This window comes from Fistularia commersonii, chromosome 24 (genome assembly GCF_037954325.1).
Source record: "Fistularia commersonii isolate RoL2024-O1a breed Wild chromosome 24, RoL_Fcom_v1.0, whole genome shotgun sequence".
In the NCBI taxonomy this organism is placed as follows: Eukaryota; Metazoa; Chordata; class Actinopteri; order Syngnathiformes; family Fistulariidae; genus Fistularia; species Fistularia commersonii.
Window position 1 is genome coordinate 457,632 of NC_141307.1, and position 27,500 is coordinate 485,131.

Consider the following 27,500-nt stretch of genomic DNA (forward strand, 5'->3'; position numbering starts at 1 on the left):
CGGGGGGCTACCACTGCACCGCGCACAACACACACACCAACCGCTCTCTGAACTCCACGCCCGTCGTCTTCTCCACCATGGGTGAGACACACACACACACACACACACACACACACACACACACACTACGACCACATTCTGACCGTTTCCTCCTCAGAGCCCGTCTCCGGCGTGCAGGTGAGCGGCCCGAACATCACGCTGCTCGCCGGTGACCACGGCGCCACCCTGGCGTGCCGTGCGGCGGCGGGCGCGGCGGGCGCGGCGGCGGCGTGGACCAAAGACGGGCGTGAGCTGGCGGCGGACGGGAGGAGGACCTTCTCTGAAGATGGGAAGGAGATCATCTTCAAAACACTCGACGCTGAAGACAACGGCGTCTACACCTGCACCGTCAGCAACGCCGTCAGCAGCAGCAAAGCACAGTACCAGCTGCGGGTTCACTGTCAGTACACACACACACACACACACACACACACACACACACACACACACACTCTGCTACAGCTACACACACACTGTACAGCTCTCAATGCTAAACACCAAGAGACGTACTAACACACGCAATACTATAACTTACAAAGTACAGCAATGGGCACAGTAGTATTACATGAACACACACTCACAGTACTACAACACATAACGTGATACTACAGCACACGCAGTACTACTCAGTACTCTGATGAGTAACCAAGTGTACAGTACTAGAAACCTCACAGTACCTCAAAACACGCAGTATTCTAAATGACTCACAGTACTACAACACATATAGTATGACAACACACAATACTTCAATGCATACCGTACTCCAGTGTGCATAGTACTAACACACACACACACACACACACACACACGAGACAGTACCACAAGTCACAATACTCAAACCACACAGTACTGCAACGTGCATTGTGCTAAGACACACAATACTATAGCTTACATAGTACTGCAATGGGCACAGTAGTACGACATGCAACACACACTCACAGTACTACATCACATACAGAATTACAATACAAAATACTACAGCACACACAGTACTACACAGTACTCTGATCAGTAACCCAGTGTACAGTACCAGAAACCTCACAGTCTTTCAAAACACGCAGTACTCTAAATGACTCACAGTACTACAACACACAATACTTCACAATACCGTACTCCAGTGTGCATAGTACAACACACACACACACACACACACACACACACACACACACACACACACGAGACAGTACCACAAGTCACAATACTCAAACCACACAGTACTGCAACATGCATTGTGCTAAGACACACAATACTACTCACACACACACACACACACACACACACACACACACACACACACTCTGCTACAGCTACTGCTTCTACACACACTGTACAACTTTCAATACTAAAAACCAAGAGACGTACTAAGACATGCAATACTATAACTCACAAAGTACTGCAATGGGCAAAGTAGTAGGACATGAAAACACACACACACACACACACACACACACACACACACACGAGACGGTACCACAAGTCACAATACTATAATGTGCATCGTACTAAGACACACAATACAACTCACACACACACACACACTTACTGTCCATTTCCATACAGTCCTAGTTGTGTCATGTGACCTCTCTGGTCATGTGACCTGTGACCTCTGACCTGTGACCCGCAGACGGTCCGGAGGCGGTGTCGGTAGAGGGCGAGGCGGCGGTGGAGGTGTCTGACCCCGTGACGCTCACTTGCTCCGCCCGCTCGCTGCCGCCCGCCACCTTCACCTGGAAGTTCAACGGCACGGCGAGCGCCCAGCGGGGGCCGCAGTACGTCATCGCTAAGGCCAAGTACAAGGACACGGGCGTGTACACGTGCGAGGCGCACAACAACGTCACCGCGGTCACCGCCGTCTCCGCCCACAACCTGTCCGTCAAAGGTGCGCCCGCAAACATGGCCGAAGTCGCTCCAAAAGCTAGCGCTATCGGACGAACGGATTTTGGGTGCCCAAGAGTGCCGTGCTAAGCTAACGGTGAAAATGGTTCCCCAGAGGAAGGAGCCCTGGACGAGGGGCTGTCCGACGGCGCCATCGCCGGGATCGTCATCGCCATCATCGTCGCCCTGGCGGCCGCCATCGGCCTCGTCATGTACTGCAGACAGAAAGTACCGTAAGTACTGCGTCGTACTCTGTGTACCGTCCAATCAGAGAAAAGACAGCAGGCTAATATAGTTAGAAGTACAGCAATATAGCAAGTACTGGCCGTATTGGCTAGCAAACCTGTGTTAACACGAGCAGTGTGTTAGCATGCGCCGTTGGAGAGTCACGACAAATGTCAAATGCTAGGTTAGCATGGATTTTAAGGGCGTCGTCACTTGCTACGTTCGTCGGTTAAGACACACGCAAAGTTAGCATGATAGTTGTTTGCAGATTCGGCTTTCAACTAATAGCTTAAGTTAGCGTGTTGTAATAGTTAGCTCTTCCTAAGTTAGCTTAGGAAGGTGGTCTATGGCTGTTGTCCTTTCGACCTTAAAAACAAGTTAATGCCCACTTTGTTTTTACTTTGCTTTAGACGACTGATAGCATCAGCTGAGTGTTAGCTTGCTACAGTAGCAAGCCAGTCAGTGTTTGGTGTGTTAGCGTGACACAACATTCAGTTGTGTGTGTGTGTGTGATTGGCGCTGCGCTTAGCTGGACTAACAAGTCATGGTTAAGTAGATGTTAGCATAATTTCTGTCCCGGCGTGCCGCTCTGCGACGGCAGTCGGCCGTCAGGAAATACGGCGCCAGGAAATACGGCGTGCTAACACTAGCTGTGCGTTAGCACGAGTCCTGACCTGCCGCGGGTCATGTGACGCCACGGCGACGGAAAGTGTGGAGCTTCGACTTGTCTCAGCGCTCCATGCTGGTTCTCCACACTCAGCGCTCGCTTCCACCGGTATGCGTGAGAGAACTGTTATCTGCCCGTGTGTGTGTGTGTGTGTGTGTGTGTGTGTGTTAAAACAACAGCAGTGAAAATTGAAATCACATCTTGACCTTGTAGGAAATTCCTGCCATTCCTCGCCACCGCAGCTTCTTGTAACATGTCTGACCAGTGCACGCACACACACACACACACACACACACACACACACACACACACACACACACACACACACACACACACCCTCCAGCGAGAGATCTTCTCCCGGAGTCTGGCGAGCTCCACAGGGTTCCTCCTGGACGCCGTTGCTGCTCATGGCGGGTCGGAGAACCCGCTAGAACCGGGGGGTGGAACCCTGGAGAACGTGTTGGAACACACTGACACATCACACACAGACACACACACGGCAACCTGTCATCACCTGACACCTGCAGGTTCCTGCTCGTTAGCCCCGGGCCTCGTTAACCGGGTTTAACCCCGAGCGCAGCCTTCTGATTGGTTGGAATCTTGAACCCAAATCCGACCAATCAGATCACAATCTGCCTCGTTAGCCTAGCCGCTAGCCGGGGGTGAAACACTTTGCCGGTTGTTCGTTTGAATGTCCGCGTCTTCCTGCTGATTGGACGGCGATATGAAAAAAAAAACAGGAAGTTGGCGCCGTGTGGTGACATCATCGCTCCAAACCGGTTCCTGAAGCCCACGAGCGGCGGCGGCGGCGGCGGCGGCGAGGAGACGGACGGCGTTTTGCCCCTCCTGCCTCCTGCCTCCTGCCCCGGGCTAGTTACCACCCCACCCTGCTCCTGTTTCAGCAGGGAGGGGGCGGAGCCAAGAGGGAAGGGGCGGAGCTTCGGGCTCGCCGGGCCGCATTCCTCCGCTCCAAGCCCCGCCCCCTGGACTGCCACTCACACGGGCCTCGGGGAGGAACGAAGATTCATGCTTTCATCCGGGGTTCATTCATTCACTCATGATTCATCCATACATTCATTTATCCATTGATTGATTGATTGATTAATTCATCCATTGATTGATTGATTCATTGGTGATCAAAAGTTTCTCCTTCATTATTCATTCACTTACAGAGAAGAGTAACTAAGAAACACAGTAACCAGTAACCACAGTCATAACACACACACACACACACACACACACACACACACACACACACACAGGAAAGCCCCACCTGTATTCCAGATTATTATAATTATTTCCTGGCTTTGATTGACAACAGCAGCCGAGGTTTTATTACAAGATTTATTTGACGTTTCACTGTGTGTGTGTGTGTGTTAGGGTGTGTGTTAGGGTGTGTGTGTGTGTGTGTGTGTGTGTCAGGGAGGCCTGAGAATGGTAAGAATGTCCCTGTCGTGTCGACACTTGTCCTCCCCTTCTTCATCTGGAACCAGCTCGTGTGTGTGTGTGTGTGTGTGTGTGCGTGTGTGTGTGTGTGTGTGTGTGTGTGTGTGTGTGTGTGAGGCTCTGTTGCTCACCAGTGTTCCTCTGTGTTCTCCTCAGGGTGGAGTCTCCATACTAAAGGCAGCGGTGAGTTATCCAGAGGAGTTCCTCCTCCTGCAGGGTTCTCCTCCTTAGAACCTCCTGAAGGAACCTTCTCCCTGGAGGTCCACGTTCCTCCTCCTCCCCGTGGTTCTCTCCACCTTCTCCTTCTGAGCTTCTCTCCACCTTCTGCTTCCCAGCTTCTCTCCACTGAAGACCCTCAATTGTCCTCAGGTGTGAATGAGTGCATGGATGGATGATTGACAGCTGGCCTGTGACTGACAGCCATCGATCCTGGACAGGCCCCGCCCCTCCACTGTGATTGGCCCAGGCAAAGAAATAAAGAAACAAATAAAATAAATAAAATAAAATAAATAATATATGTATATATATATACATATATATGTGTGTATAAATATATATACTTAATGGACGCTGAGGCCATTCCTCTGTGTTGCTGAGCCGTTTCCGTGGCAACAGACGCTTTTTTTTTTTTTTTCTCCCATGAAAGATTCAAAGTGGAGCCGGCCAATCAGAGGCCGGGACACGCCCCCTTCAGGTGTTTAGCACACAGAGAACAGGATGTGTGTGTGTGTGTGTGTGTGTGTGTGTGTACAGGAAGTGTCAGGTGTCCTCTGCACGAACTCAGAGTCTTTCCAAGTGGATTGTGTGTGTGTGTGTGTGTGTTTGCACAAGTGTGTGTTTGCCTTCGTGTGCGTCTGAAAGACGTGTGTGTTTGTCTTCCTGACTCACCGGATGGGGGGGGCGACGCCACTGATATTAAGAAATACTGCGAGGTACTCTTTGTACTTTTACCATGAAACACTATGAAACCTGTGACACACGAGTACTTTGAGTTACTATGAAGTCCCATGAAATACTGCAGTAGAAGGAAATACTTTAGTACTTTGCAATACTTCTGAAGCTCCCCAAACACTGCTCAAACAAAGAAGGCAAGTACTTAAAACTTCAAATGTGTGTACTGAAGTACTACGTATCTGCCCCCCCGCAGGAGCTGCCCTCCCGTGATGCCCCGGGGAGGGGCGGGGCCTGTTGCCATGGAGACCAGACCAGGAGGCGGAGCCACGGCGTGCATTTACTCTCCTTTTAATCAGCTCAGCCTTTCCTTCGCCCGAACAAGCCTCCTCCTCCTCCTCATCTTCATCACCTCATCTTCTCCTCCTCCTCGTCTTCACTTCATCATCTCCTCATCTTCTCACTCTGATCTTCACCTCCACATCTTCATCATCCTCTTCCTCCTCATCTTCTCATCTCCTCCTCCTTCCGCCGGGAGGAAACCACTACAAACACAGACTAAGATGACGAGTGACGCTCTTCATCCTGAGGGAAACTTGACACACACACACACACACACACACACACTCACACACACACACACACACACACACCTGCCAGGGCTCCATGCTGTCTGCATTAGCGGTTGGATTCACCTGAGTGAGCAGAGCTTAGGGTCTGTGTGTGTGTGTGTGTGTGTGTGTGTGTGTGTGTGTGTGTGTTGGGGTGATGATGGAGGGGGCGGGGCTTGGGCTGGGTGGGGGGGCTGAGGGGGGGGTTCCCACGGTTCGATTTTGGAGGGAAACTTTCAGCTTCAGGGTACAATTTTTTTTTTTCAGTTCCTTGTTTGAACAAAGACATGTTTCCTGGTCAGTGTGTGTGTGTGTGTGTGTGTGTGTGTGTGTGTGTGTGTGCGCTCTGCCTCCAGTCCAGTATTTATTGAAGTGCTTCTGAAGACTCAGGTTTGACCTTCATCTCAAACACGTCTTCGTTTCCCCGGAAATGAAGCTCAAAGATCCCTTTTGGTCTTTTTGTCACCGTTTGAATTTGATTTTCTTATGTTTCTTGTTTGTTTGTGTTTTGTTGCTTGTTTGCTGTGTGTGTGTGTGTGTGTGTGTGTGTGTTTGCTGTGTGTGTGTGTTTGTAGCTCAGACTGTCAGGATCGTCTCTGTTCGCTTTTTAAATAAAGTTTTACTGAAAAAAATCTCAACCTCAGCTTCTTATTGTCAAGATCGGTGCGGACACACACGTCGACACCAAAATACACACACTGAAATCACACACTGTACACATCACATGCACTCACACACACTCACAAAAATCCACATAAACTCACATATTCAAAGGCACACACTGAGACACAAACATACCAAGACCCACACACACACACACACACACACACACACACCTGTTTCGACTAGACCTGAAAAACAAGTCTGGACAGGTGCAGCCTTGGCGGGCTCGTCAGCCAATCAGGGGCTCAGAATGCGGTCACATGGAGGAGGGCGGAGCCTCGGATTCAAAGAAACCCCTCAGACCTGGGGGGGGGGGGGGGGGGGGGCTGCTCCGGTTTTGGTCGATTTTTAAAAGTTTTACATTTTTGTTTTTTTTTTCAATAGAAACAATGAATGGGAGAGTTTGGCGTTATTTTAAACGAAGTTCTAAATAAAATCTGTCCTTTCTTCATTGTTTGTTAAAAAAACGGGAAACAATTTCTCACATATAAGAGTGATATAAAGAATGCAGTATTAGCTTTGAGAATGCTAATAGAAAAGTACAGAGAAGGCCAGAGGGTGCTGCATTGTGTTTTTGTAGACCTAGAAAAAGCAAATGACAGGGTTTCTAGAGAGGAGCTCTGGTATTGTATGAGGAAGTCTTGAGTGGCAGAGAAGTATGTTAGACTGGTGCAGGACATGTATGCTCGCTGTGAGACAGTGGTACGCTGTGCTTTAGGGGTAACAGAGAAGTTCAAGGTGGAGGTGGGACTCCATCAGGGATCAGCTCTGAGCCCCTTCTTGTTCGCAATAGTGATGGACAGGCTGACAGATGAGGTTAGACAGGAACCTCCATGGACCATGATGTTTGCGGATGACATTGTGATCTGTAGTGAGAGCAGAGAACAGGTAGAGGAACATCTAGAGAGGTGGAGGTATGCTCTGGAAAGGAGAGGAATGAAAGTTAGTCGCAGCAAGACAGAATATATGTGTGTGAATGAGAGGAACTCAGGTGGAGCGGTGAGGCTACAGGGAGTGGAGATCAAGAAGCTGGAGGATTTCAGGTACTTAGGGTCAACAGTCCAGAGCGTAGGAGAGTGTGGAGAAGAGGTGAAGAGACGGTCCAAGCAGGTTGGAATGGGTGGAGAAAAGTGTCAGGGGTAACAAGAGATAGAAGAACATCAGCCAGAATAAAAGGGAAGGTGGAGGAGACGCTGGTGAGATGATCTACAAACACTGACAATGACCAAAAGACAGCAGGCAGAACTAGAGGTTGCAGAGATGAAGATGTTGAGGTTCTCTTTGGGAGTGACCAGGATGGAGAGGATCAGGAATGAGTCCATCAGAGGAACAGCACATGTTAGATGTTTTGGAGAGAAGGTCAGAGAAGCCAGACTGAGATGGTTGGGTCATGGACAGAGGAGGGAGAGAGAATATATTGGTAGACGGATGCTGGAATTGGAGCTGCCAGGCAAGAGGTCTGGAGGAAGACCAAAGAGAAGATTTATGGACGTCGTGAGAGAAGATATGAAGGTAGTTGGTGTGAGAGAGGAGGATCCAGAGAATAGGGTGAGATGGAGAAAGTTGACTCGCTGTGGAGACACCTGACGGGAAAAGCCGAAAGAAGAAGAAGAAGAAGAAGAAGAATGATATAAAAGATATCAAACTGAATGAGGAATATAGATTATATAAACATACCAGATTGTTTTGAAACTCTGTAAAAACATTTTTCAACGAATTGATGAATAAATAATACATGGATTTCGCTTCGATCCCAAGTCTCGCGGGATTTCCTGGATTCTCCTTGGAGTATTTGGTTGAAAACCGACCAATCACATTCTCCGCCGGCAGACGGTCTCTGGCGCCCTCTGGTGGACACTAAGGGTATGACAGCAATCAAATAACAGGTAATTAAATTAAATTAAATTGTGAAACAATGTAGATATGGCTAGACAAAATTAATAGAAAAATAAACAATTAATATATCAAACATAAATAGCTAAAACAGTAATATATAACAAATGGAAAACAATTTATAATAAATATATTAGTCACCAAATAAATGACATTCATAAAATTTCAAAGGAAAAAAAGAAAAATCAGATATAATTGTAAACAAAATTATATATAATTTAATCACATTAAAGGGATTAATTTCCCTCAAACTGGAGATCAACAGGAAACATTGAGGGAAACTTTCCTCTTGGATTTTTTTCTGTTTTATTCCAAACGGTCGATACATCAGAGGTCTGTCAATCAATAATAATGATCAAGAACCAATAATCAATGAGAACGATGGGCTCAACAAATCTTCGTCTGCTGATTGGCTGCTGGTACAAAGATTATCATCACACACACACACACACACACACACACACACACACACACTTACACACAAAGACTCTCTTAAAGACATTCATATACACACAAACACACACACACACTCATACACACACACACACACACACACACACACACACACACACTCACACACTCATACACACTTACATACACAAACATACAGACTCTAAGACAATCACACACACACACACACACACAGTTTTCCCAGTGTAGGTGTAAACGTGTCTCCCAGACGCCGCTCCTTGAAACCAATAAATACAGAGATCAATAATCAATAACCAATCGGTGGTGTTCATGGGCGTGACCTTTGACCTCCTTGTCGACTGACATCACACAAGTTCATGAAGAAGAACAAAGAAAGGAGTTCAACAGGACCGTCAGCCTGTGTGTGTGTGTGTGTGTGTCTGTGTGTGTGTAGAACAGTATGTTTGTGTCATTGTGTGTGTGTGTGTGTGTGTGTGTGTGTGTGTGTGTGTACATGTCATCCAGCTGTCAGTCATCCACACGGAGCCAGCTGATTGGCCGAGCCTTGCGCTCGTCGGTTTCCCGTCCGTCAGCCTTATTGGCCCCGCCCCCTCCCCTGATTGGCCAGCGTCCCGGTGAGTTCAGAGGTCACTTCTGCCCCCCCAGCAGGTCTGCGGGGGGATGCGTGGGCGTCTTGGCGGGGGGGAGGGGCCTGGGCGGCGGCGCCGGCCGGGTCCTGGCGGTCCGTGGACTGGGGGGGCCGCCGTCGCTGTCGGCCCTGTCGGGCGCGGCGGGGGGCGGCAGCGGGGGGAGGCGGGGCAGGGACATGGAGCCGGGGTGGTAGAGGGGCGGGGCGTGGCGAAGGGGCGGAGCCCGGGAGCAGGAGGAGGCGGACGAGGCGGACGACGGCGGCGGCGGCGTGGCGGCGGCCGGACGCAGGCTCTGGATTCGCCGACACTCCTGGCAGATCCGCACGTGGCCGCACGCCTGCAGGAAGCCCCGCGGCAGGGGGGGCGGCGGCGGCGGCGGCGGCGGCGTTCCCGCCTGGGGACCCCCCGCCCCCCCCGGGACCGCCAGGACCCCCCGCCCCGCCGCCGCCCCGCCGCCGTACAGCTTCCCGTTGCTGAGCCTCATGTCCCGCACCAATCGGATCGGCCGCGGCCCCGCCAGCGCCAGGCGGGAGGGGGGGCGGAGCACGCCGCCAGAACCACCTGACACGCCGCCGCCCAGCGGGCGCCGACGCCTGGAGCGACACGCCTTCTTACAGGAAACGGCGTTACGGAACTCAGACAGCATCTCCTGACACACCGACACCTGGGGGGGGAATACACACCTGGGTACTGCAGGTACTGCAATACTGCATAACACACCCGGGTACTGCAATACTGCAATACTGCAAATACACACCTGGGTACTGCAGGTACTGCAATACTGCAAATATACACCCGGGTACTGCAGGTACTGCAATACTGCAAATACACACCTGGGTACTGCAGGTACTGCAATACTGCAAATACACACCTGGGTACTGCAGGTACTGCAATACTGCAAATACACACCTGGGTACTGCAGGTACTGCAAGACTGCAAGTACACACCTGCGTAGTGCAATACTGCAAATATACACCTGGGTACTGCTGGTACTGCAATACTGCATAACACAGCATGGTACTATAGGTACTGCAATACTGCAAATACACACCTGAAGTACATGCTGAAAACCATAAGTACTGCAAGTACAAATACCCAGCGTGTAAAAGTACTGTTGTGTTTGCACCCGCAGGCCCAGATGTACGGTGTACTCCTCAGTACTGCAGTACTCCAGTGTGTGTACTCAGGAAAGGTCGAAGTACCTCGTCCGTCTCGGCGCTGCGGCGCGTCGACCACACGAACTCCATGACGGCGACGAAGACGGCGATGATGAGGCCGCAGATGAGGACCACGAAGATCCCTCCGATGTTCTCCATGCCCAGACCTGCAGGGTTCCGGCAGGAAACAACCACTACTACTTCCTGTTCTCATCCAAACGCTTGTAACTTTACGTTTTTTCCCATTTCATGGGATCATTGAATTCAGAAAAACAACGACTAAAGATAATTACATTAGAAAAATAGATGAATGAAAACGATCCTCTGGATGAGGTGATTATGAGTATTATTGGATGTCTGGCGGGCCGGTTGCCGGGGGCGCTGGCTGACCTTTGGCCCGGTGGTCCTCCTCCTTGGGACACTGGCCCCCCTCCCACCACCGTCGCTTCAGGATCTCCAGCCGGTTGCTCTCCTGCAGCTGCAGGATCCCGAGGGTGATCTGGTCGCGGAACGGAGATCCTGAAGAGGAGGAAGAGCGAGGTGAAGGGGCGGGGCCTTTGTGGCGAAGGCTCCGCCCCCTCTCCAAAAAGGGGCGTGTCCGATGGAAGCCCCGCCCCCTCACCCAGCGGCAGCCCGATGCCGTAGCCCTTGGAGTCCAGGAGGCCTCCGATCTGCGTGAGGTTGCAGTCCCGGCCGCGGTGGTACTCGTTCATGGTGCTCTCCAGCAGGAAGGCGTACTTGGAGTGGAGAACCCTGGAGATGCCGTCCTCGGTGCTCCTCACAAACACGCTGGGCTGCTTGGACTGCATGTAGGTCCACATACGTTGGTACGTCTGGTACCGGGAGTTCTGCACACACACACACACACACACACACTCACACTCACAGTTCAGACACACACTCTTCCCCCCCCCGCCTCCATGGAGCTCATGGTGGACCCTCCTCACCATGAAGAAGGTCATGGTGGACCCCCCCTGGATGGTGCCGTACTGGATGTTGGTCTGGTCGGCGAGGTCGTCCGGGGACTCGATGGGGACCTCCATCCTCTGGACGGTGAGGAACGCCGCCAGGTTGGCCGTGTAGGAGGAGATGATGATGAGGGTGAAGGCCCACCTGGGAGGAGAACGCTCCGGAAGCTCAGAGACCTGCGCCAGCTGACGCTACATGCTAACGGGGTTCCTGCTGCATGTGGATCAAACCAAGTGCAGGGGAAACCTTCAACAGAACTTCCGATGGAACCTTCCGACACGGCCACCATTTTGGATCCGGCCGCTCGTCCAATCGATCGCGACCAGGAAGTGCAAACACCAGAGAAGAAGGTGGAACCCAGAGGAGCGGAGAACCTACCAGACCCCGCTGACGCAGCGCGTGGAGAGCGCCCTGGGCATGATCTCAGAGCCCTGCTGCATGAAGCCTCCCACGGGGAACCACAGGCTGTTCCCCAGGGTGTACTGGTTCTCCAGGACGTCCCGACGTTCCCTCAGGCAGGGGTGGGGGTTGTACCACTCGTAGGGGCTGAGCCTGGAGCAGGAGGACAACCACCGACCTTCAGCTTCCAACGGTCCCATGCAGGAGACCAAACATACAGGAAGACCAGCTGGAGGAGGAGCAGAGGCGGCAGAACCTCACCTAGAACCTCCAGTGCTTCATCGAGAACCTCCAGTACCTCATCTAGAACCTCCAGTACCTCGCCTCAAACATCCAAAGCTTCATCTCGAACCTCCACAATCTCAGTTTGGACTTCCAGTTCCTCACCTAGAACCTCCAGTACCTCACCTAGAACCTTCAGTTCCTCATCTAAAACCTCCAGTTCCTCACCTAGAACCTCCAGTACCTCATCTAGAACCTCCAGTTCCTCACCTAGAACCTCCAGTTCCTCACCTAAAATCTCCAGTACCTCATCTAGAACCTCCAGTACCTCATCTAGAACCTCCAGTTCCTCACCTAGAATCTCCAGTACCTCATCTAGAACCTCCAGTTCCTCACCTAGAACCTCCAGAACCTCATCTATAACCTCCAGTTCCTCACCTAGAGCCTCCAGTACCTCTCCTCAAACCTTCAGATCACTTGGAATATCAGGAACCTCAACTGGGAGCTCAAGAGCCTCACCTAGAACGTCAAGAACCTCATCTAGAACATCGAGAAGGTCAACTAGAACATCGAGAAGGCCAACTAGAACATCGAGAAGCTCACCTAGAACCTCCAGTACCTCATCTAGAACCTCCAGGTCCTCACCTCAAACATCCAAAACTTCTTCTAGAACCTCCACAACCTCAGTTTCGACCTCCAGTTCCTCACCTAGAACCTCCAGTTCCTCACCTGGAACCTCCAGAACCTCTCCTCAAACCTTCAGATCACTTGGAATATCAAGAACCTCAACTGGGAAATCAAGAAGCTCACCGAGAACGTCAAGAACCTCACCTAGAAGGTCAAGAAGTTCACCTAGTACATCGAGAAGGTCACCTAGAACATCCAGAACTAGAACATTCTGGTTTCCCCCAAAACAGAAGAAGTGAAACACAGGTGCGACTCAACCGGCCTGACACTCAGCCAATCAGAGCACAGGGATTCCAATCTAGTGTTAGCAAAGCTAACAGAAGAGAGCTACCAAAGATAAAAGAAGCTAACAGAGCTAGTAAAGCTAATAGAGGAAAGAGAGTTAATGAAGCTAAAAGAGTTAAAAGCTAACGGACCAACGATAGCTAGCAAAGCTAAAAGTGCTAACAGAGGTAACAATGCTAACAGAACAAAGAAAGCTAGTGAAATTAAAAAAGGTATGGGGTAAGAATGGTAGCAGAATGAAGTGAGCTAACAAAGCTAAAATAGGCTAACAAAAATAGAAAAGCTAATAGATCACAGGGAGCTAGCCAAAATAGCTTACAGCTAACAATGCTTACAGAATGACAAGAGCTAGCAAAGCCAAAATAGCTCATCGAGGTTCTGCGTCAACAAGGTTAACGACGCACGACACACACACACACGCACACACACACACACACACACACACACACACACACACACACACACACACACACACACACACACACACACAAGCAGGTGTGTTACCTGGCAGCGAGGAAGAGGACGCAGCTAACGGCTAGGTAAGCTAGCAGCATGAAGAGCCAGACGGCCGGAGAGAAGGGATCCAGGAAGGAGAAGTACCCTGGTTTACGGCCCTGGAACACACACACACACACACACACACACACACACACACACACACACACACACACACACACACAGGTGTGTGTTGGGAGGGCATGGACGCCAGGACGTTGACAAGCAACTGAGGAAGAACGTGGAGCAAAAGGGCAAAAGGTCCATCGGTTCTCCACCCGACCCTCTCCAGATCTATGGTTCCATCAAGATGAGGGTTCCTCAGAGTTCCTCTGAGGTTCTACAGACTGAGTGAGGTTCTGAACCCGAGGTTCTGGAACATCAGGTGGACCTCTGTGGACACGGGGGGACGGTTCTATGGAAGGGTCCTTTCTGGGAGCTCTGTGGGTTCTCCTCCACATGTTCTCCTTTGGAGGTTCTCCTTAGCATGTTCTGTTTAGCATGTTCTCCTTAGCATGTTCCAGTGTGTGTGTGTGTGTGTGTGTGCTGGGAGCTGTCAATCACTGGCGGTGAGGGGCGGGGTTCACCTGTCAATCAACTCCACTTGTTCACATTGAACAGACTGACTGAGGAACCTGAAGAACCAGAAGAACCTGGAGAACCCAATCACAACTCGCCGACTGATGGAACCCCAGGGTGGCTGCTCCGGTGGGAGTGAGAAGGTCTGGAGGGGGAAGCCGAGGGGGAAGCTCACCAGGTGGACCCGGTACAGGATGCTGATGCCCAGCGTCATGAAGGGCTTGGAGAAGTCGATGACCTTCTCCCGCTCGGAGGTGATGGTGAACCCGGCCACCGCCAGGTCGGCCTTCTGTGGAGCATAGGAACCACCGTCAGACCACACACACACACACACACACACACACACACACACACACACACACAGAGCAGAGGAACATCAGAACCCATGGTTCTTCACCAGGAGTTCCACACCAGTTCTTCTCCAGCAGGACGGACAACATTCATCCATCCATCCATTCACTGGAGCTCGGAGGAACCCTGTGGTCTCCAAATGACCTCCTTCAGGTTCCTCCTGTTCCTGGATGTTGTTCCCCGCCGTTCTACAAAGTGAGGCCTGCAGGCGACCACTTAACCAGCGGAAAATTGGCGGAGAACATTAGGAGCATTAGAAGCATGAGAACATTAGGAATGTTAGGAGCATTAGGACGCTGAAAAGGACAAGAAGTTCTCCGCCGAGGACCTTCTCTACTGAACTGGCGGCCATGTTGGATCCCAGCTGTGCTAACAGAGGAGCTGAGAAGGGAGGTGATGATCCTGAAGAGCTTCTCCTGAGCTGCTCACGCCTCCAGAGATGTGCCGAGGCTGCAGACCTTCCTCTGGGAGCGCTGCCATAACCCAGCCTCACTGAAGGCCTCACTACGCCTCAGGCTCACGGTGCTATGCTAACAGGGCTATATGCTAACAGGGGTTATGCTTACAGGGCAATATGATTCCTATGCTAACAGGGTGCTATGGTAACACAGCTCTATTATTCCTATGCTAAGAGGGTGCTATGCTTACAGGGCGATATGATTCCTATGCTAACAGGGTGCTATGGTAGCAGGGCGCTATGCTAACAGGGGGCGATGGAAAAAAGGCATATGATTCCTATGCTAACAGGTTGCAATGGTAACACAGCACTATTCTTCCTATGCTATGAGGGGGTGCTATGCTAACAAGGCACTATGCTAACAGGGTGCTATGCTTACAGGGTGATATGATTCCTATGCTAACAGGGTGCTATGGTAGCAGGGCGCTATGCTAGCAGGGTCCTATGGAAAAAAGGCAATATGATACCTATGCTAACTGGGTGCTATGGTAACACAGCACTATTCTTCCTATGCTATGAGGGTGCTATGCAAACAGGAGGCTATGCTAACAGGGTGCTATGCTTACAGGGTGATATGATTCCTATGCTAACAGGGTGCTATGGTAGCAGGGCCCTATGGAAAAAAGGCAATATGATACCTATGCTAACTGGGTGCTATGGTAACACAGCACTATTATTCCTATGCTAATAGGGGGCTATGCAAACAGGGTGCTATGCTAACGGGGTGCTATGCTTACAGGGCAATATGATTCCTATGCTAACAGGGTGCTATGGTACCACAGCACTATTATTTCTATGCTAAGAGGGTGCTATGCTAAGAGGGCGCTATGCTAACAGGGCGCTATGGTTAAACAGCACTCTAATTCCTATGCTAGCAGGGGGCTATGCTAATGCCCGCTCAGGGGGTTTCAGCCTGTTGCTCAGGAGATCATCACACACACTCACGCACACACACACACACACACACACACACACACACACACACACACACACACACACACACACAGTGGTCCCTGTTCAGCAGAGCGGCGGTATCCAAAGGACGAGCCGAACTGGAGCCAGGTCTAGAACTAGGTCTAGAGCCAGGCCTTGCACCAGGTCCAGAACCAGACCGTCCGTCAGGTGGGAGCCCGGTTCTCCGGCCCGTGTTTGTGGGGAATACGGTCCCGGTTCCGCTCACCCGGTTGATCAGCTCGCCCACCATGCCGGTCCAGCTGCCGTTGGGCTCAGGAGCCCCGTACAGACGGTCCTCCACCAGCTTGATCCGGAACGAGAACTTCAGGATGTTGGCAAGTTCTCGCAGGAGGTCCACGCAGAAGCCCTCGTACTGCTCGTTGCCCTGGAACTCCTGGTAGTTGGCCTTACGCATCACATACGGGTTCTCCTGCAGGAGCAAGGAGAACCGGGTCAGAACACCAACACACACACACACACACACACACACACACACACACACACTCTGGGTACCAGGATGGTTGTCACGATCAGCGTCCTGTTGGCCAGCGTCTCCGAGGCGTTGAGGTCCAGGGAGGTGGAGTTCATGGCCAACGTGTTGTTGGAGAACCAGGTACCGATCTGAGGAGAACATGAGCGGACTTCAATGTTCTGGGTCTTCTCTGGAGCCGGAGAACCACACCTGTCAAACATCTGCCCAGCGGGTGGAGGTTCCCCAACCGCCGGGTTCCTCGGGTCCGATGCTAAAGCGGCGCTAGCAGGAAGCTAAGTGTGAGCGTGCTGGACCTCTGACCTCTCGGTGGCCTCCGGGCTGCTTCTCCAGGATCTTCAGGGTGTAGTTGGTCCTCTGGCCTTTACTGTTGAACTCGATGTGACCCGTCAGGCCGTCGTGCTCCACCTGAGGAACATCCAGGAGACATGGGTTCTTCTCAGCTGTCCCAGAACCAACGCTATCCAGAAACCTCTGCCATGCTAGCAGGCTACATGCTAACTGCAGGAACGTGTGTGTGTGGTGAGGTGTAAAGTACTGCATAGCGTGCGTAGTAAAGTGAGTAGTACTGTGCAGAGGCGTGTCTAGTACTGCGTGTAGTAGTGTGTTAGCACTGGGCAGTAGTGTGTGTAGTACCCCATGGTGTGAGTAGTAGTATGTAGTAGTGTGTGTAGTACTGTGCAGTAGTGTCTGTAGTACCCCACGGCATGTAGTGTATGCTAAGATTGTTCTGAATAAGGGGAGAACAACACTTAGCTTTAGCACTTAGCATCAATGTCAAACTGCCCCTAGCTTGATCGCTAGCACACTAATTAATCCAACAAGCAGCAAAGGGGCTAACTTGCTATCATGTATGCTTGACATTAGCGGTGCACAGCTGGGAGGCTAGTGTCGCTGATGAGCGCCAGCCGGCGTGCGCCAGGGAGCGCCAGGGAGCGCCAGGGAGCGCTCGGGGGCGGCGGCCAGTTCGGACAAGGCGAGACCGGCAAGTGGCACCCAAGTCGGAAACTGGCGGCGCTAATTAGCAGCTCGTGGAAGGAAAAGTGGAAGAAGCAAGGAAATGATTCATATAATTAGGTCCTCGGCGAGGCGTTTGTGTGTGTGTGTTCGTGCGAAAGTGTGTGTGTGTGCGCCAAGCTAGCACCGGGTGGATGCGAGTCATGTTTAATTGAGTGTGTTTACTGTACGGCTCCAGAGAACGGCGGTGGACGGCGGGCCGGAGGCTACTTCCTGCCAGGAACCCGTGTGTGTGTGAGTGTGTGAGTGTGTGAGTGTGTGTGTGTGTGTGTGTGTGTGTGTGTGTGTGTGTGTGTGTCGGGGGGGCTCCAACCTCCTACTAGCTCCTCTGATTGTGTTAGTTTTGGGTTTGGAAACAGACACACACACCGATGGCTCGCAGGACTTCTGCTAGTATATGTTGTACTCTGATAATATTTGTAATACTGTAATACTATTTGTTCTCCATTGGTAATATTTGTTCTGTGACTGTTTGGTTTGATTCCTCTGCTGCAGTAAGTGTACTGTGAATACACCTTTTATTTCAAGGCTTAACACTACAAACACAGGAAAGTACTACAGATGGAAAAAAAATACTACAAATGCAGAAAAATACTACTGTTGCAGTAAAACTCTACAGCTGCAAAAAACACGAGACGCAATAAAATTCTACAGGTGCAGTAAATGGAAGTACGTACCATCCGTGATAATATGTGTAGTACTGCATTGCATAGCATGCGTAGAAATATGTGCAGTACTGCATAGTTTGTGTAGTACTGCATAGTCATGTGTGTGTTAATGGGTAGTCGTGGTGCGTACCATGTGTAGGTAGTTTGTGAGGCTAATCTAGTGGTGTCTAGTACTGTGCAGTAGTAGAGTGTGTACCATGCACAGGTAGTTCAGGAGGCTGGTGTAGTCAAAGTAGTAGTAGAAGTAGTAGTAGTACTGTGTAGTAGTAGTAGTAGTGTGCGTACCATGCGCAGGTAGTTCATGAGGCTGGTGTAGTAGTGGTAGTTATAGTAGTAGTAGTAGTACTGTGTAGTAGTAGTGGTGTTGTGCGTACCATGCGCAGGTAGTTCATGAGGCTGGTGCCGTGCTGCCAGATGATTGGTGTGGAGCAGCTCAGCGGCTTCACTCCGATCTCCTGGCTGCGGTTGAGTTCGCGTACGGCGCCGACGACCACGTGCACGGCATCAAACATCAGGGCGGCGGAGAGCTGGAACATAGAAGCCCAAAGGACACAAAGGTCTTCACTCTTCCGTAGGTTCTGTCTAGGATCTCGAATCGGGTTCTGAACGTTCTCGGCAGGAAAACTGACAAGACGTTCCCGAGGAAACAAAGAATGTTTCACGCCGATTCAGCTAGCTAAAGGAGCTAATGTATTCTATCAGGATGTAAGCTAACTAACATGAGCTAATGTTTTCAACTGGGACACAAGCTAACTAGGCAAAGTTTTGTGTTAATTCAGTGCGCTAACGTGAGCTAATGATTTCCACCAGGACAGTAGGTAACTAGATAAAGTTTTGTGCTACTTCAGCAAGCTAACATGAACTAATATTTTCCACTGGGATATAAACTAATTAGAAAGTGATGACTCATGCTAATTCAGCTAGTTATCAAGTCTGTGTTAACGAAGAAGATATGAGACAACTAGAGAGCGTCACTATACCTACATATGTTTCCTATTTAGCTAAGCCAAGCTAGCTCAAAAACATTTGCTCCGCTAAGACGACCTGTTAATTTAAGCTAGGTTTTGCGGCTGCTATCCGAACGCTGAACCCCATTGGTGTTGGCGGCGGCGTGACGCTGGTGGTGGCGGCGGCGGGCGTGGCCTGGCGGACTCACCGCCGGCCCTGGATACGGGCTGATGGAACAGCCGTCCTTCCAGGACAGGTTGAGGCTGCGCAGGAACTCCTGGTAGAACGGGTGGCTGGTGTTGAGCATGGAGAACCCCACGATGTTGGACTGGTCGTCCACCACATCGTCCAAGCGCAGCAGAGGGAAGTCCTGCATGTGGAGGAGGAGGAGGAGGAGGGTGAGATCCAACCGCCAACTGATTGGATGATTCTAGTAAAGGTTCCCTCTGCTGGACGTCAGAAGTTCCAAAGAGCTTCAAGTCCTCCTGGGAGGAGAGTCAGAGTAGAACCTCCCTCCAGGGTTCTCCTTCTTCTTAGCCACCGTTAGCGCCCATTTTACCTTTTGCACCCGACCGACCATTCGCATTTGATCAACTGTTAGCATTCAATCAACTATTAGCATCCAATCACCTGCTAGCACATCCTTTTGGCAGTGTAGTATCTGAGTAATAGTAGAGGGGTACTACAGTTGTAAAAAATAGAAGCAGTAGTAGCATCACAAATAATACTCATACAAGTAGTTGGAGGAGGTAATCGTGGCTGTAGCATTAATAGTTATTGTTATTGTAGTAGTAGGAGTCGGTGTAGTTGTAGCATTAATAGCAACTCTATTAGTGGTAGTACTAGTAGCAGCATTAATATGATTGCTGCTCGATGTACTAGTAGTAGTAGTAGCATGAATAGAATTGGTGGTAGTAGTAGTCGTAGTAGCAGTAATAAAGGTATTGATAGTATTGGTAGAAATAATAATATAAATAGTAGCAGTAGTAGTATTAGTAGTGTTTGTTGTAGCATTAATAGTAACCCTAGAGGTACTAGTAGTAGTAGTAGTAGTAGTAGCATTTGCACCAGTAATACAGTTGGTGGTAGTAGAAGTTGTAGTAGCAGTAGTAGTAGTAGTGATAACATTAATAGAGTTGGTAGTGGTAGTAGTAGTAGCAGCAGTAGTAGTAGTGGCATTGATAGTATGGGTAGTAATAGTAGCATAAATAGGAGTAGTAGCATAAGCAGTAATAGTAGCAGTCGTAGTATTTGTAGCATTAATAGTAACCTTAGTCGTGGTAGTAGTAGTAGTAGCAGCATTTATAGTAGCAGAAGTTTCAGTAGTACAGGTGGTGGTAGTAGATGTAGTAGTAGTAGTAGTAGAAGGTAGTAGTTATAGATGTAGTAGTAGAGGTGGTGGTAGTAGATGTAGTAGTAGCAGTAGTTGCAGTAGTAGCACTAATAGTAGTAGTTTAGTAATGGTAGATGTTGCAGCACAAGTAGTACATGTAGTAGTACTAGTAGTGGTAGATGTAGTAGTAGTATCAGTAGTAGCAGTACTAGATGTAGTAGTACAAGTAGCATTTGAAGAATCAGGATGGAAAGCTTGAACATCAGTGAGTCCACTGTCCAATCAGACGTCTGCATCCCTCCTCATTCCACCAGGAGCGGTTGCCGGGAAACCATCACCCTAATTAGGGAGAACATCTCCCCTGTCTGGTTATCGCCGTGGAAACAGATCCAGCAGCTCGCCATATGGCGGCATGTTGACAGGCAGCCATGTTTGGCCCAGGACACCTGGCGCGCAGGCTAATGGGCTAATGAAGGACTTAATGAGCGGGGGTGCTAACGAGTTAGTCGATCCGGACGGCGGCTCGGGCAGCCCTCCATGTTTGTAGTCCTTGCCATCTGTAGTCCATGTTTGTCAACTGTTTTTGGCACCCCGCGGGGGAGGAGGCGTCCCCTTTGGTTCCACGGCCGCCAGGCCTTTTAAAATAGAATCCAAAGACGGAAAAATCCTCTTCCTGCCCCAGACGGCGCCCGGAAGGAGGCGTCAGTCGGCGGGATGATGGTGCTTTTGGTTCCCCGCCAGGTTTCCATGGAGGACGGACAGATAGATGGAGGGGGGGAGGATGATTGATGGGCGGGGGATGCCCCCCCCCCCACAGACGGGCGGCGGCGTGCCCTTGTGAACGCGTCCGTTAAAGGCTGCGACACGGCGGCTTATTATCCACAAGGACAGGACGGCGGCGGCGAGGGAAGAATCTCCAATGGGAGGGGTGAGTGACGGGTGACATGGTGGGGGGGGCTGACGGATACAAACGGATGAATCATTCTGCACGCCGGCGCGGCGGTAGAATCGACAAGTAACGCTGGGATGCAACGTCCTGACCTTTGACCTTTGACCCCACCCTCTCCCCCAAGCGAAAATTCCGTTTCTAACAAATTCAGGAACAAATAAGGACTACAAATATGGAGGGAGAGCCGATCCAAAACCGGCAAGGGACATTAAAGTGACAAATAAAAACTACAAACATGGCGGGTGAATCGGTCGAGAACCACCATGGAGCTTTCGAGTGACGAATAAAGACTACAAAAATGGAGGGCGAGTCAATCCAGAACAGGCATCGGGTGTTAAAGCGTCAAACGAGAACTACAAACATGGAGGGCCAGCGCGGGGTGTTGCGAGAGGAACGAGGCGAGGAACCCTGCCTTACCATGGTGGTCAGGATGTACTTGTAGAACGCCGACGTCATCCCCAGCTCACTCGCCTGCAGGCGCCACAGAAGGAAAAGTGTGTTTAGCACAGATGCTAACGAACTTTAGCCACAGATAACTCTGGCAGGAAGCGTTCTGCCGGAGAGGAGGTTCGCTCAGAACCTCGGAACACGGCGCCGCCATGTTTCGGCCGCGACCTTTGAGTCGGTGCTCATGGGGTCACTGGGTCTGGATCTTCTCGTTTCTGTCAGAGATGCTAGCTCGGTTAGCTAGCTGGTTTAGCTAGAACCCAACCTGGAAGGGTTACAAATTCAAAGGGGGTCATGTGGAGGTTGAGAAGTTCTAGACGCGGCGACCTTCCTGAGGATGTGGTAGGACACGGAGGCGTTGGCGTCCACGATGATGGTCGCCACCTTGTCGTCCCGGATCTCCTTCAGCAGCGGCGTCGGGTCCAAACTCTCGTCCAGCATCCGCACCGACAGCGTCTCCCTGGAGATCAGGAAGTGGCGCACCAGCTCCTCCAGCCGCAGCAGGCCTGAGGCGGAGGAACCGGAGAGCCTTCAGAAGCTGCGCCGCCGCCAGGAACCGGCTGGTGGTCCTGGAGGCGTTCGGAAGAAGGTGACGGAACTCACACTCGGCCTTGGCGCAGATGAGGCTGGCCGTGGGGAACCCCAAGGAACGCAGGATGGAGCCGATGGCCAGGCTCAGGTCCTCGTTGCTAGGAAACAGCGTCACCGAGGCGAAGCGCAGGTACGGCAGCTTGGGGGTCTCCTCGGGACCGATCTTCAGGTGCGGGATCTGGTGAGACCCAGAGGAACCGGGGAGGTGAGGAGGCAACACGCAACCGTGGAAGATCATCCAATCACCGTTAGCATTGAGCTGCACCCTTAGACACTTTATAGCTTTATTTGTATTTCTTATTCTCCCCCCTTTTTTATACTGTTTATACAATTTTCTACTATTATTTATTATTGTTATGTTTTACTTGAAACTCTGGCACAACAATTTCCTTCAAAATAAATAAAGTTGTTCTTATTCTTAGTCTTAGCATCTCCATGACAACTAGCTCAATGGGCGTAGTATCTCACTAATCATAGTAGTAGTAGGAGTGGTTGTAGTAGTCATCATTGTAAAAGTTGCAGTAGCAGTTGTAGAAATAGAAGTAGCAGTAGTAGTAGTAGTAGTAGTAGTAGTATTCTTAGGAGTGGGAGTAGTAGTAGAAGTAGCAGCAGCATTAGCAGGAGTAGAAGTAGTGGTCACAGTAACAGTAGCAGCAGCAGTAGTAGCAGTACCAGAAGTAGTAGTAGTAGTAATAGTAGTAGTAGTAGTAGTGGCAGTAGGGGTCACAATAGTACTAGCAGTAGTAGTCGTAGTATTCATAGAAGCAGTAGTAGTAGCATGATGAGTAGCCATAGAACTAGCGGCAGTAGCAGTTATAATAATAACAATAGTAGCAGCACTAGTAGTAGTATTTGTAGTAGTAGTAGTAGTAGTAGTAGTGGTGGCAGTAGGCGTCACAATAGTACTAGTAGTAGTAGTCGTAGTATTCATAGAAGCAGTAGTAGTAGCATGATGAGTAGCCATAGAACTAGCGGCAGTGGCAGTTATTAATAACAATAGTAGCAGTACTAGTAGTAGTATTTGTAGTAGTACTAGTTGCAGTGTTTGTAGTAATAGTCGTAGTAGTAGATCCTGCCCTCTGCTGTCCGTCAGTCAGACCCAGTTGTTGAGGTTCTGCCTTCTTCTCCAGGAGCAGAAGGACTCACCTCCTTCTCCCCGCAGATGTGGCTGATGGTGGACCCGGAGGCGGGGCTGGAGGCGGGGCCAATCACCGCGACGACGCCCTTGGGCAGAATCTGACACACTGGGGGGCAGAGAGAGGAAGCTGATTGGACGCTGGTCAGCCGGACGCCTGTCCGTCCCATGAAAGCTGGCGGAAGCTCCGCCCCTCGAGGCCTGAGTGGTACAGTCCAGACAGACTAATGCAGTGCTCCATTGCAACCAAACTAATGGAGTGGTACGTTCCACTCCAAACTATAGGAATGGTATGGTCCGTCCAAACTAATGGAGCGATACGTTCCCCAAAAAACTATTGAAATGGTATGGTCCGTCCAAACTAATGGAGCGATACGTTCCCCAAAAAACTATTGGAATGGTATGGTCCATCCAAACTAATGCAGTGGTACTTGCGATTCAAACTCATGGAGAAGTGCATTCCATCCAAACTCATGGAGTGGTACATTCCATTCCAAACTATCGGAATGGTATGGTCCATCCAAACTCATGGAGAGGTACATTCTCCCCAAACTAATGGAGTGATACATTCCATCCAAATGAATGCAGTGGTACATTCCAGCCAAACTAATGGAGTGGTGCGTTCCACTCCATCTATAGGAATGGTATGGTCCATCCAAACTGATGGAGTGGTGCATGCCACCCAAAAAAAGTGAATGTTCCAGCTTAACCGATGGAGTGGCATGTTCTATTCAAAACCATTGGAATGGTACGTTCCAATGGTTCGTTCCATCCAAACTGCTAGAATGGTACGTTCTGTCTGTACTCCAGGGTTCCATGGGGAGCGGATGAAGATCTATAAAGATCTTCCACCTCAATCCAGAACCCGAACAAGATGGAGGACCTGATGGCAAGCCTCTGACCAATCAGAGGTAGAACCCATGACATCATCACTGATCTAAAGCTGCTGAGACCCTGAGGAACATGTGAGGAACACCTGAGGAACACGTGAGGAACACCTGAGGAACACCTAAGGAACACCTGAGGAACAACACGAGCGGGTTCTGCTGAAGCGGAGATGTTCTTCTCCTCCCTGCCGCAGAACCCGGGAACTCACTGGTCTGGGTGGTGTCGTACTGCGAGTCCCCCCCCAGCTCGTGGACCTCCACCTCCACCTCCACCCGCGCCTGGGACGACTCCTCCAGACCACGGTTGACCTTCTCCCGGGCCAGACCCAGAGCCAGGCGCTCTCCACGACCACAGCCGGGACCATCATCCAGCAGGGCCGCTGGAGGAGAAGAAGGAGACATGGGTTCCACATGAAGGTCGTCCTGCAGAAGAAGAAGCTACACCTGCCTCTGGACCACCAGAACCTTCTGGAGAACCCGTAGCACTCACCCATGCGGACGGTGGAGACGGAGCCGGCCTGGGCGGAGGAGGTCGGGGCCGTGGTCAGCAGCAGGATGGAGGTCTGGATCCACAGCAGGAACGCTGGCAGAGCCGGCATCTTCCACCGCTCCTCATGGAGAAGGTTCTGCTGGCTGCCTGCAGCGCCACCTGCAGGACGGGAGGAGTCATTACACCATTCCAGAGCACCACCTGCAGAAGAAGGAGCTCCAGGAAGGTGGCGCTCCGCTGCTTCCCCTCCACCTGGAGCAGACGGGCTGCTTCCCCCGCCGCCTCCCCCTCTGCTTCCCCCGCGGGGGAAGCGGGATCTAGTTGAGGTTCTTTGTCAGCTAATGGCCTTTAATGCTCACCTTAATACCCGATATTAGCGGGGGGAGGTGTTGTTTTTCCGCGGGGGGAGCGGCGGGGGAAGCACAGCGTGCTGCTGACTCAGTGCTTCCCCCTCCACAGTAATCCTCACATTAAACCTCTTTGTTCATAGCTTCTGAGACCACGGGGGGAGGTTCTAATCTCGGCAAAGGGGGAGCAGGAAGCGGGGGAAGGACTCTCATCCTGACGGTCGGCATGGCAACAATGTCACGTGACGGCGTTGCGTTCGGGAACGTGTTGGCGATCCGAGGGATTGAGGTGTTATGGATGACGGTCGACCACCGGAAGGTCCAGGATGTCTGGGTGGTTCAGCAGCTCCGGAGGGTCCAGGTGACTCCTTCCTGGTTCACCTAGTGGTCCAGGAGGTCCAGGAGGTCCAGGAGGTCTATCCATCGAGAGGAGCTGAACCGCATGTGGACTGGACGGATCGCGAGCAGACACGAGAACGTCGGTCAGTGGAGAACGTCTTCACTCATCGGGAAGATCTCAGAGGGTTGAGGGGGCGGGGCTTAACCCGGGTCCAGCTGTCAATCATGCAGAGACGTCCACCCTCTGGTTCACACCTGTCAATCATCCTGAGGGGGCGGGGATTGAGGGGGCTCGGCCAATCAGAGGGGATCAATGAAGAAAAAAAAGCACAGCTTCTCCGAGGTACTTTTTCAAGGTTCTCAATTCTGACATGTGCTGCTCCAGGCCCCGCCCACTACATGCCCCGCCCACTGCTAGCCCCGCCCACTGCAGCTGACAGCCAATCAGCCGCCTCCTCTCGATGCTGAGGGACGTTCTGTTCTGCTGCAACGGTCGCCACGGCAACACTGGGGGTTCTGGCAGAGCGTGTGGGTTCTCCTGAGGGGGGGGGGGGGGGCGACTCGTTAAGCTAACGAGAAGATTCATTAACAGCCAATCACCTTCCAATCATCATCAATACGGATGGTTGATTCATGACAGAGGAAGGAGGCAAGAGTGTTTGAGAAGAAGGTTCTGGACCTCCTGAGAACATCAGGAACAAGAAGACATCTGGTCTGAGGACAACCTGCACACACACACACTAATACAGATAGACACACACACACACACACGTAGACAGAGCACATATCACATAAAGAGATGTATATAGACAGACACACTTTAACAAACACACACACACACACATAGACAGAGCACATACACACACGCACACACAATCGGATAGACACACACACACACACACACACACACACACACGGACAGACAATACACACACACAAACACACACACACACACACACGCTATCAGATAGACACACACACGCACACACACACACATCGACAGAGCATACACACAAACCACAAATACAGACGCACATGGACAGACATACTAACATACACATACAAACACACACACACACACACGTGCACACACACACACAGCCTCTGGTTCTAGACTTCAATCTTCCCTCTATACCCCCTCTCCCGTTGCCATGGCAGCAGTGGGGGGGTGAGCCTCCGTCAAGATGAAGATGAAGATGAAGAGTTGGAGTGAGAAGCTGTCGTTGGGCGTCAGACATGGAGGAGGAGAACATCATCAAGGTCCCTCAAGGCTAACAGGAAGTTAGCGTGTTCCGCTAATAGACACGCAAACACACACACACCAGCTATCTAGCACTACTAACACAGCCTCTGTCTGCTGATATGGGGCTAATGTTAGCACTACTAGCACAGGCTCTGTCTGGTGCTGTGTGGCTAAGTTAGCACTACTAGCCCAGGCTCTGTCCGCTGATATGGGGCTAATGTTAGCACTACTAGCACAGGCTCTGTCTGGTGCTGTGTGGCTAAGTTAGCACAACTAGCCCAGGCTCTGTCTGCTGATATGGGGCTAATGTTAGCACTACTAGCACAGGCTCTGTCTGGTGCTGTGTGGCTAAGTTAGCACAACTAGCCCAGGCTCTGTCTGCTGATATGGGGCTAATTTTAGCACTACTAGCACAGGCTCTGTCTGGTGCTGTGTGGCTAAGTTAGCACTACTAGCCCAGGCTCTGTCTGCTGATATGGGGCTAATGTTAGCACTACTAGCACAGGCTCTGTCTGGTGCTGTGTGGCTAATGTTAGCACTACTTGCCCAGGCTCTGTCTGCTGACATGGGGCTAATGTTAGCACTACTTGCACAGGCTCTGTCTGGTGCTGTGTGGCTAATGTTAGCACTACTTGCCCAGGCTCTGTCTGCTGACATGGGGCTAATGTTAGCACTACTTGCACAGGCTCT

At 51.0% G+C, this 27,500-nt stretch overlaps 2 protein-coding genes across 2 annotated transcripts in view; one reads left to right on the forward strand and one right to left on the reverse strand.

The window, feature by feature from the left end:
* The window catches only part of LOC147219558 (cell adhesion molecule CEACAM5-like), an 11,137-nt gene extending 4,986 nt beyond the window's left edge, over nt 1–6,151 (forward strand). The window contains exons 4-9 of the mRNA XM_086171163.1: nt 1–81; nt 158–439; nt 1,664–1,918; nt 2,030–2,147; nt 4,409–4,435; nt 5,400–6,151. The exon at nt 1–81 is cut by the window's left edge and continues 198 nt beyond it. Coding sequence (XP_086027289.1) covers nt 1–81; nt 158–439; nt 1,664–1,918; nt 2,030–2,147; nt 4,409–4,427 — 755 coding nt within the window. The 3' untranslated portion in view covers nt 4,428–4,435; nt 5,400–6,151. The remainder of the gene's footprint in view (nt 82–157; nt 440–1,663; nt 1,919–2,029; nt 2,148–4,408; nt 4,436–5,399) is intronic.
* Nucleotides 6,152–8,599: 2,448 nt separating this feature from the next.
* LOC147219559 (glutamate receptor ionotropic, kainate 5-like) overlaps nt 8,600–27,500 on the reverse strand; it is a 26,389-nt gene continuing 7,488 nt past the window's right edge. Inside the window, exons 3-21 of the mRNA XM_086171177.1 lie at nt 24,882–25,040; nt 24,601–24,771; nt 23,516–23,613; nt 22,382–22,547; nt 22,106–22,284; nt 21,749–21,802; nt 19,258–19,419; nt 18,476–18,628; nt 16,720–16,824; nt 16,440–16,547; nt 16,153–16,356; nt 14,340–14,453; nt 13,595–13,704; nt 11,876–12,049; nt 11,476–11,641; nt 11,151–11,376; nt 10,919–11,047; nt 10,574–10,695; nt 8,600–10,035 (exon numbers count right to left, since the gene is read on the reverse strand). Of these exons, the coding sequence (XP_086027303.1) occupies nt 9,370–10,035; nt 10,574–10,695; nt 10,919–11,047; nt 11,151–11,376; nt 11,476–11,641; nt 11,876–12,049; nt 13,595–13,704; nt 14,340–14,453; nt 16,153–16,356; nt 16,440–16,547; nt 16,720–16,824; nt 18,476–18,628; nt 19,258–19,419; nt 21,749–21,802; nt 22,106–22,284; nt 22,382–22,547; nt 23,516–23,613; nt 24,601–24,771; nt 24,882–24,990 (3,216 nt within the window). The 5' untranslated portion in view covers nt 24,991–25,040 and the 3' untranslated portion in view covers nt 8,600–9,369. The remainder of the gene's footprint in view (nt 10,036–10,573; nt 10,696–10,918; nt 11,048–11,150; nt 11,377–11,475; nt 11,642–11,875; nt 12,050–13,594; nt 13,705–14,339; nt 14,454–16,152; nt 16,357–16,439; nt 16,548–16,719; nt 16,825–18,475; nt 18,629–19,257; nt 19,420–21,748; nt 21,803–22,105; nt 22,285–22,381; nt 22,548–23,515; nt 23,614–24,600; nt 24,772–24,881; nt 25,041–27,500) is intronic.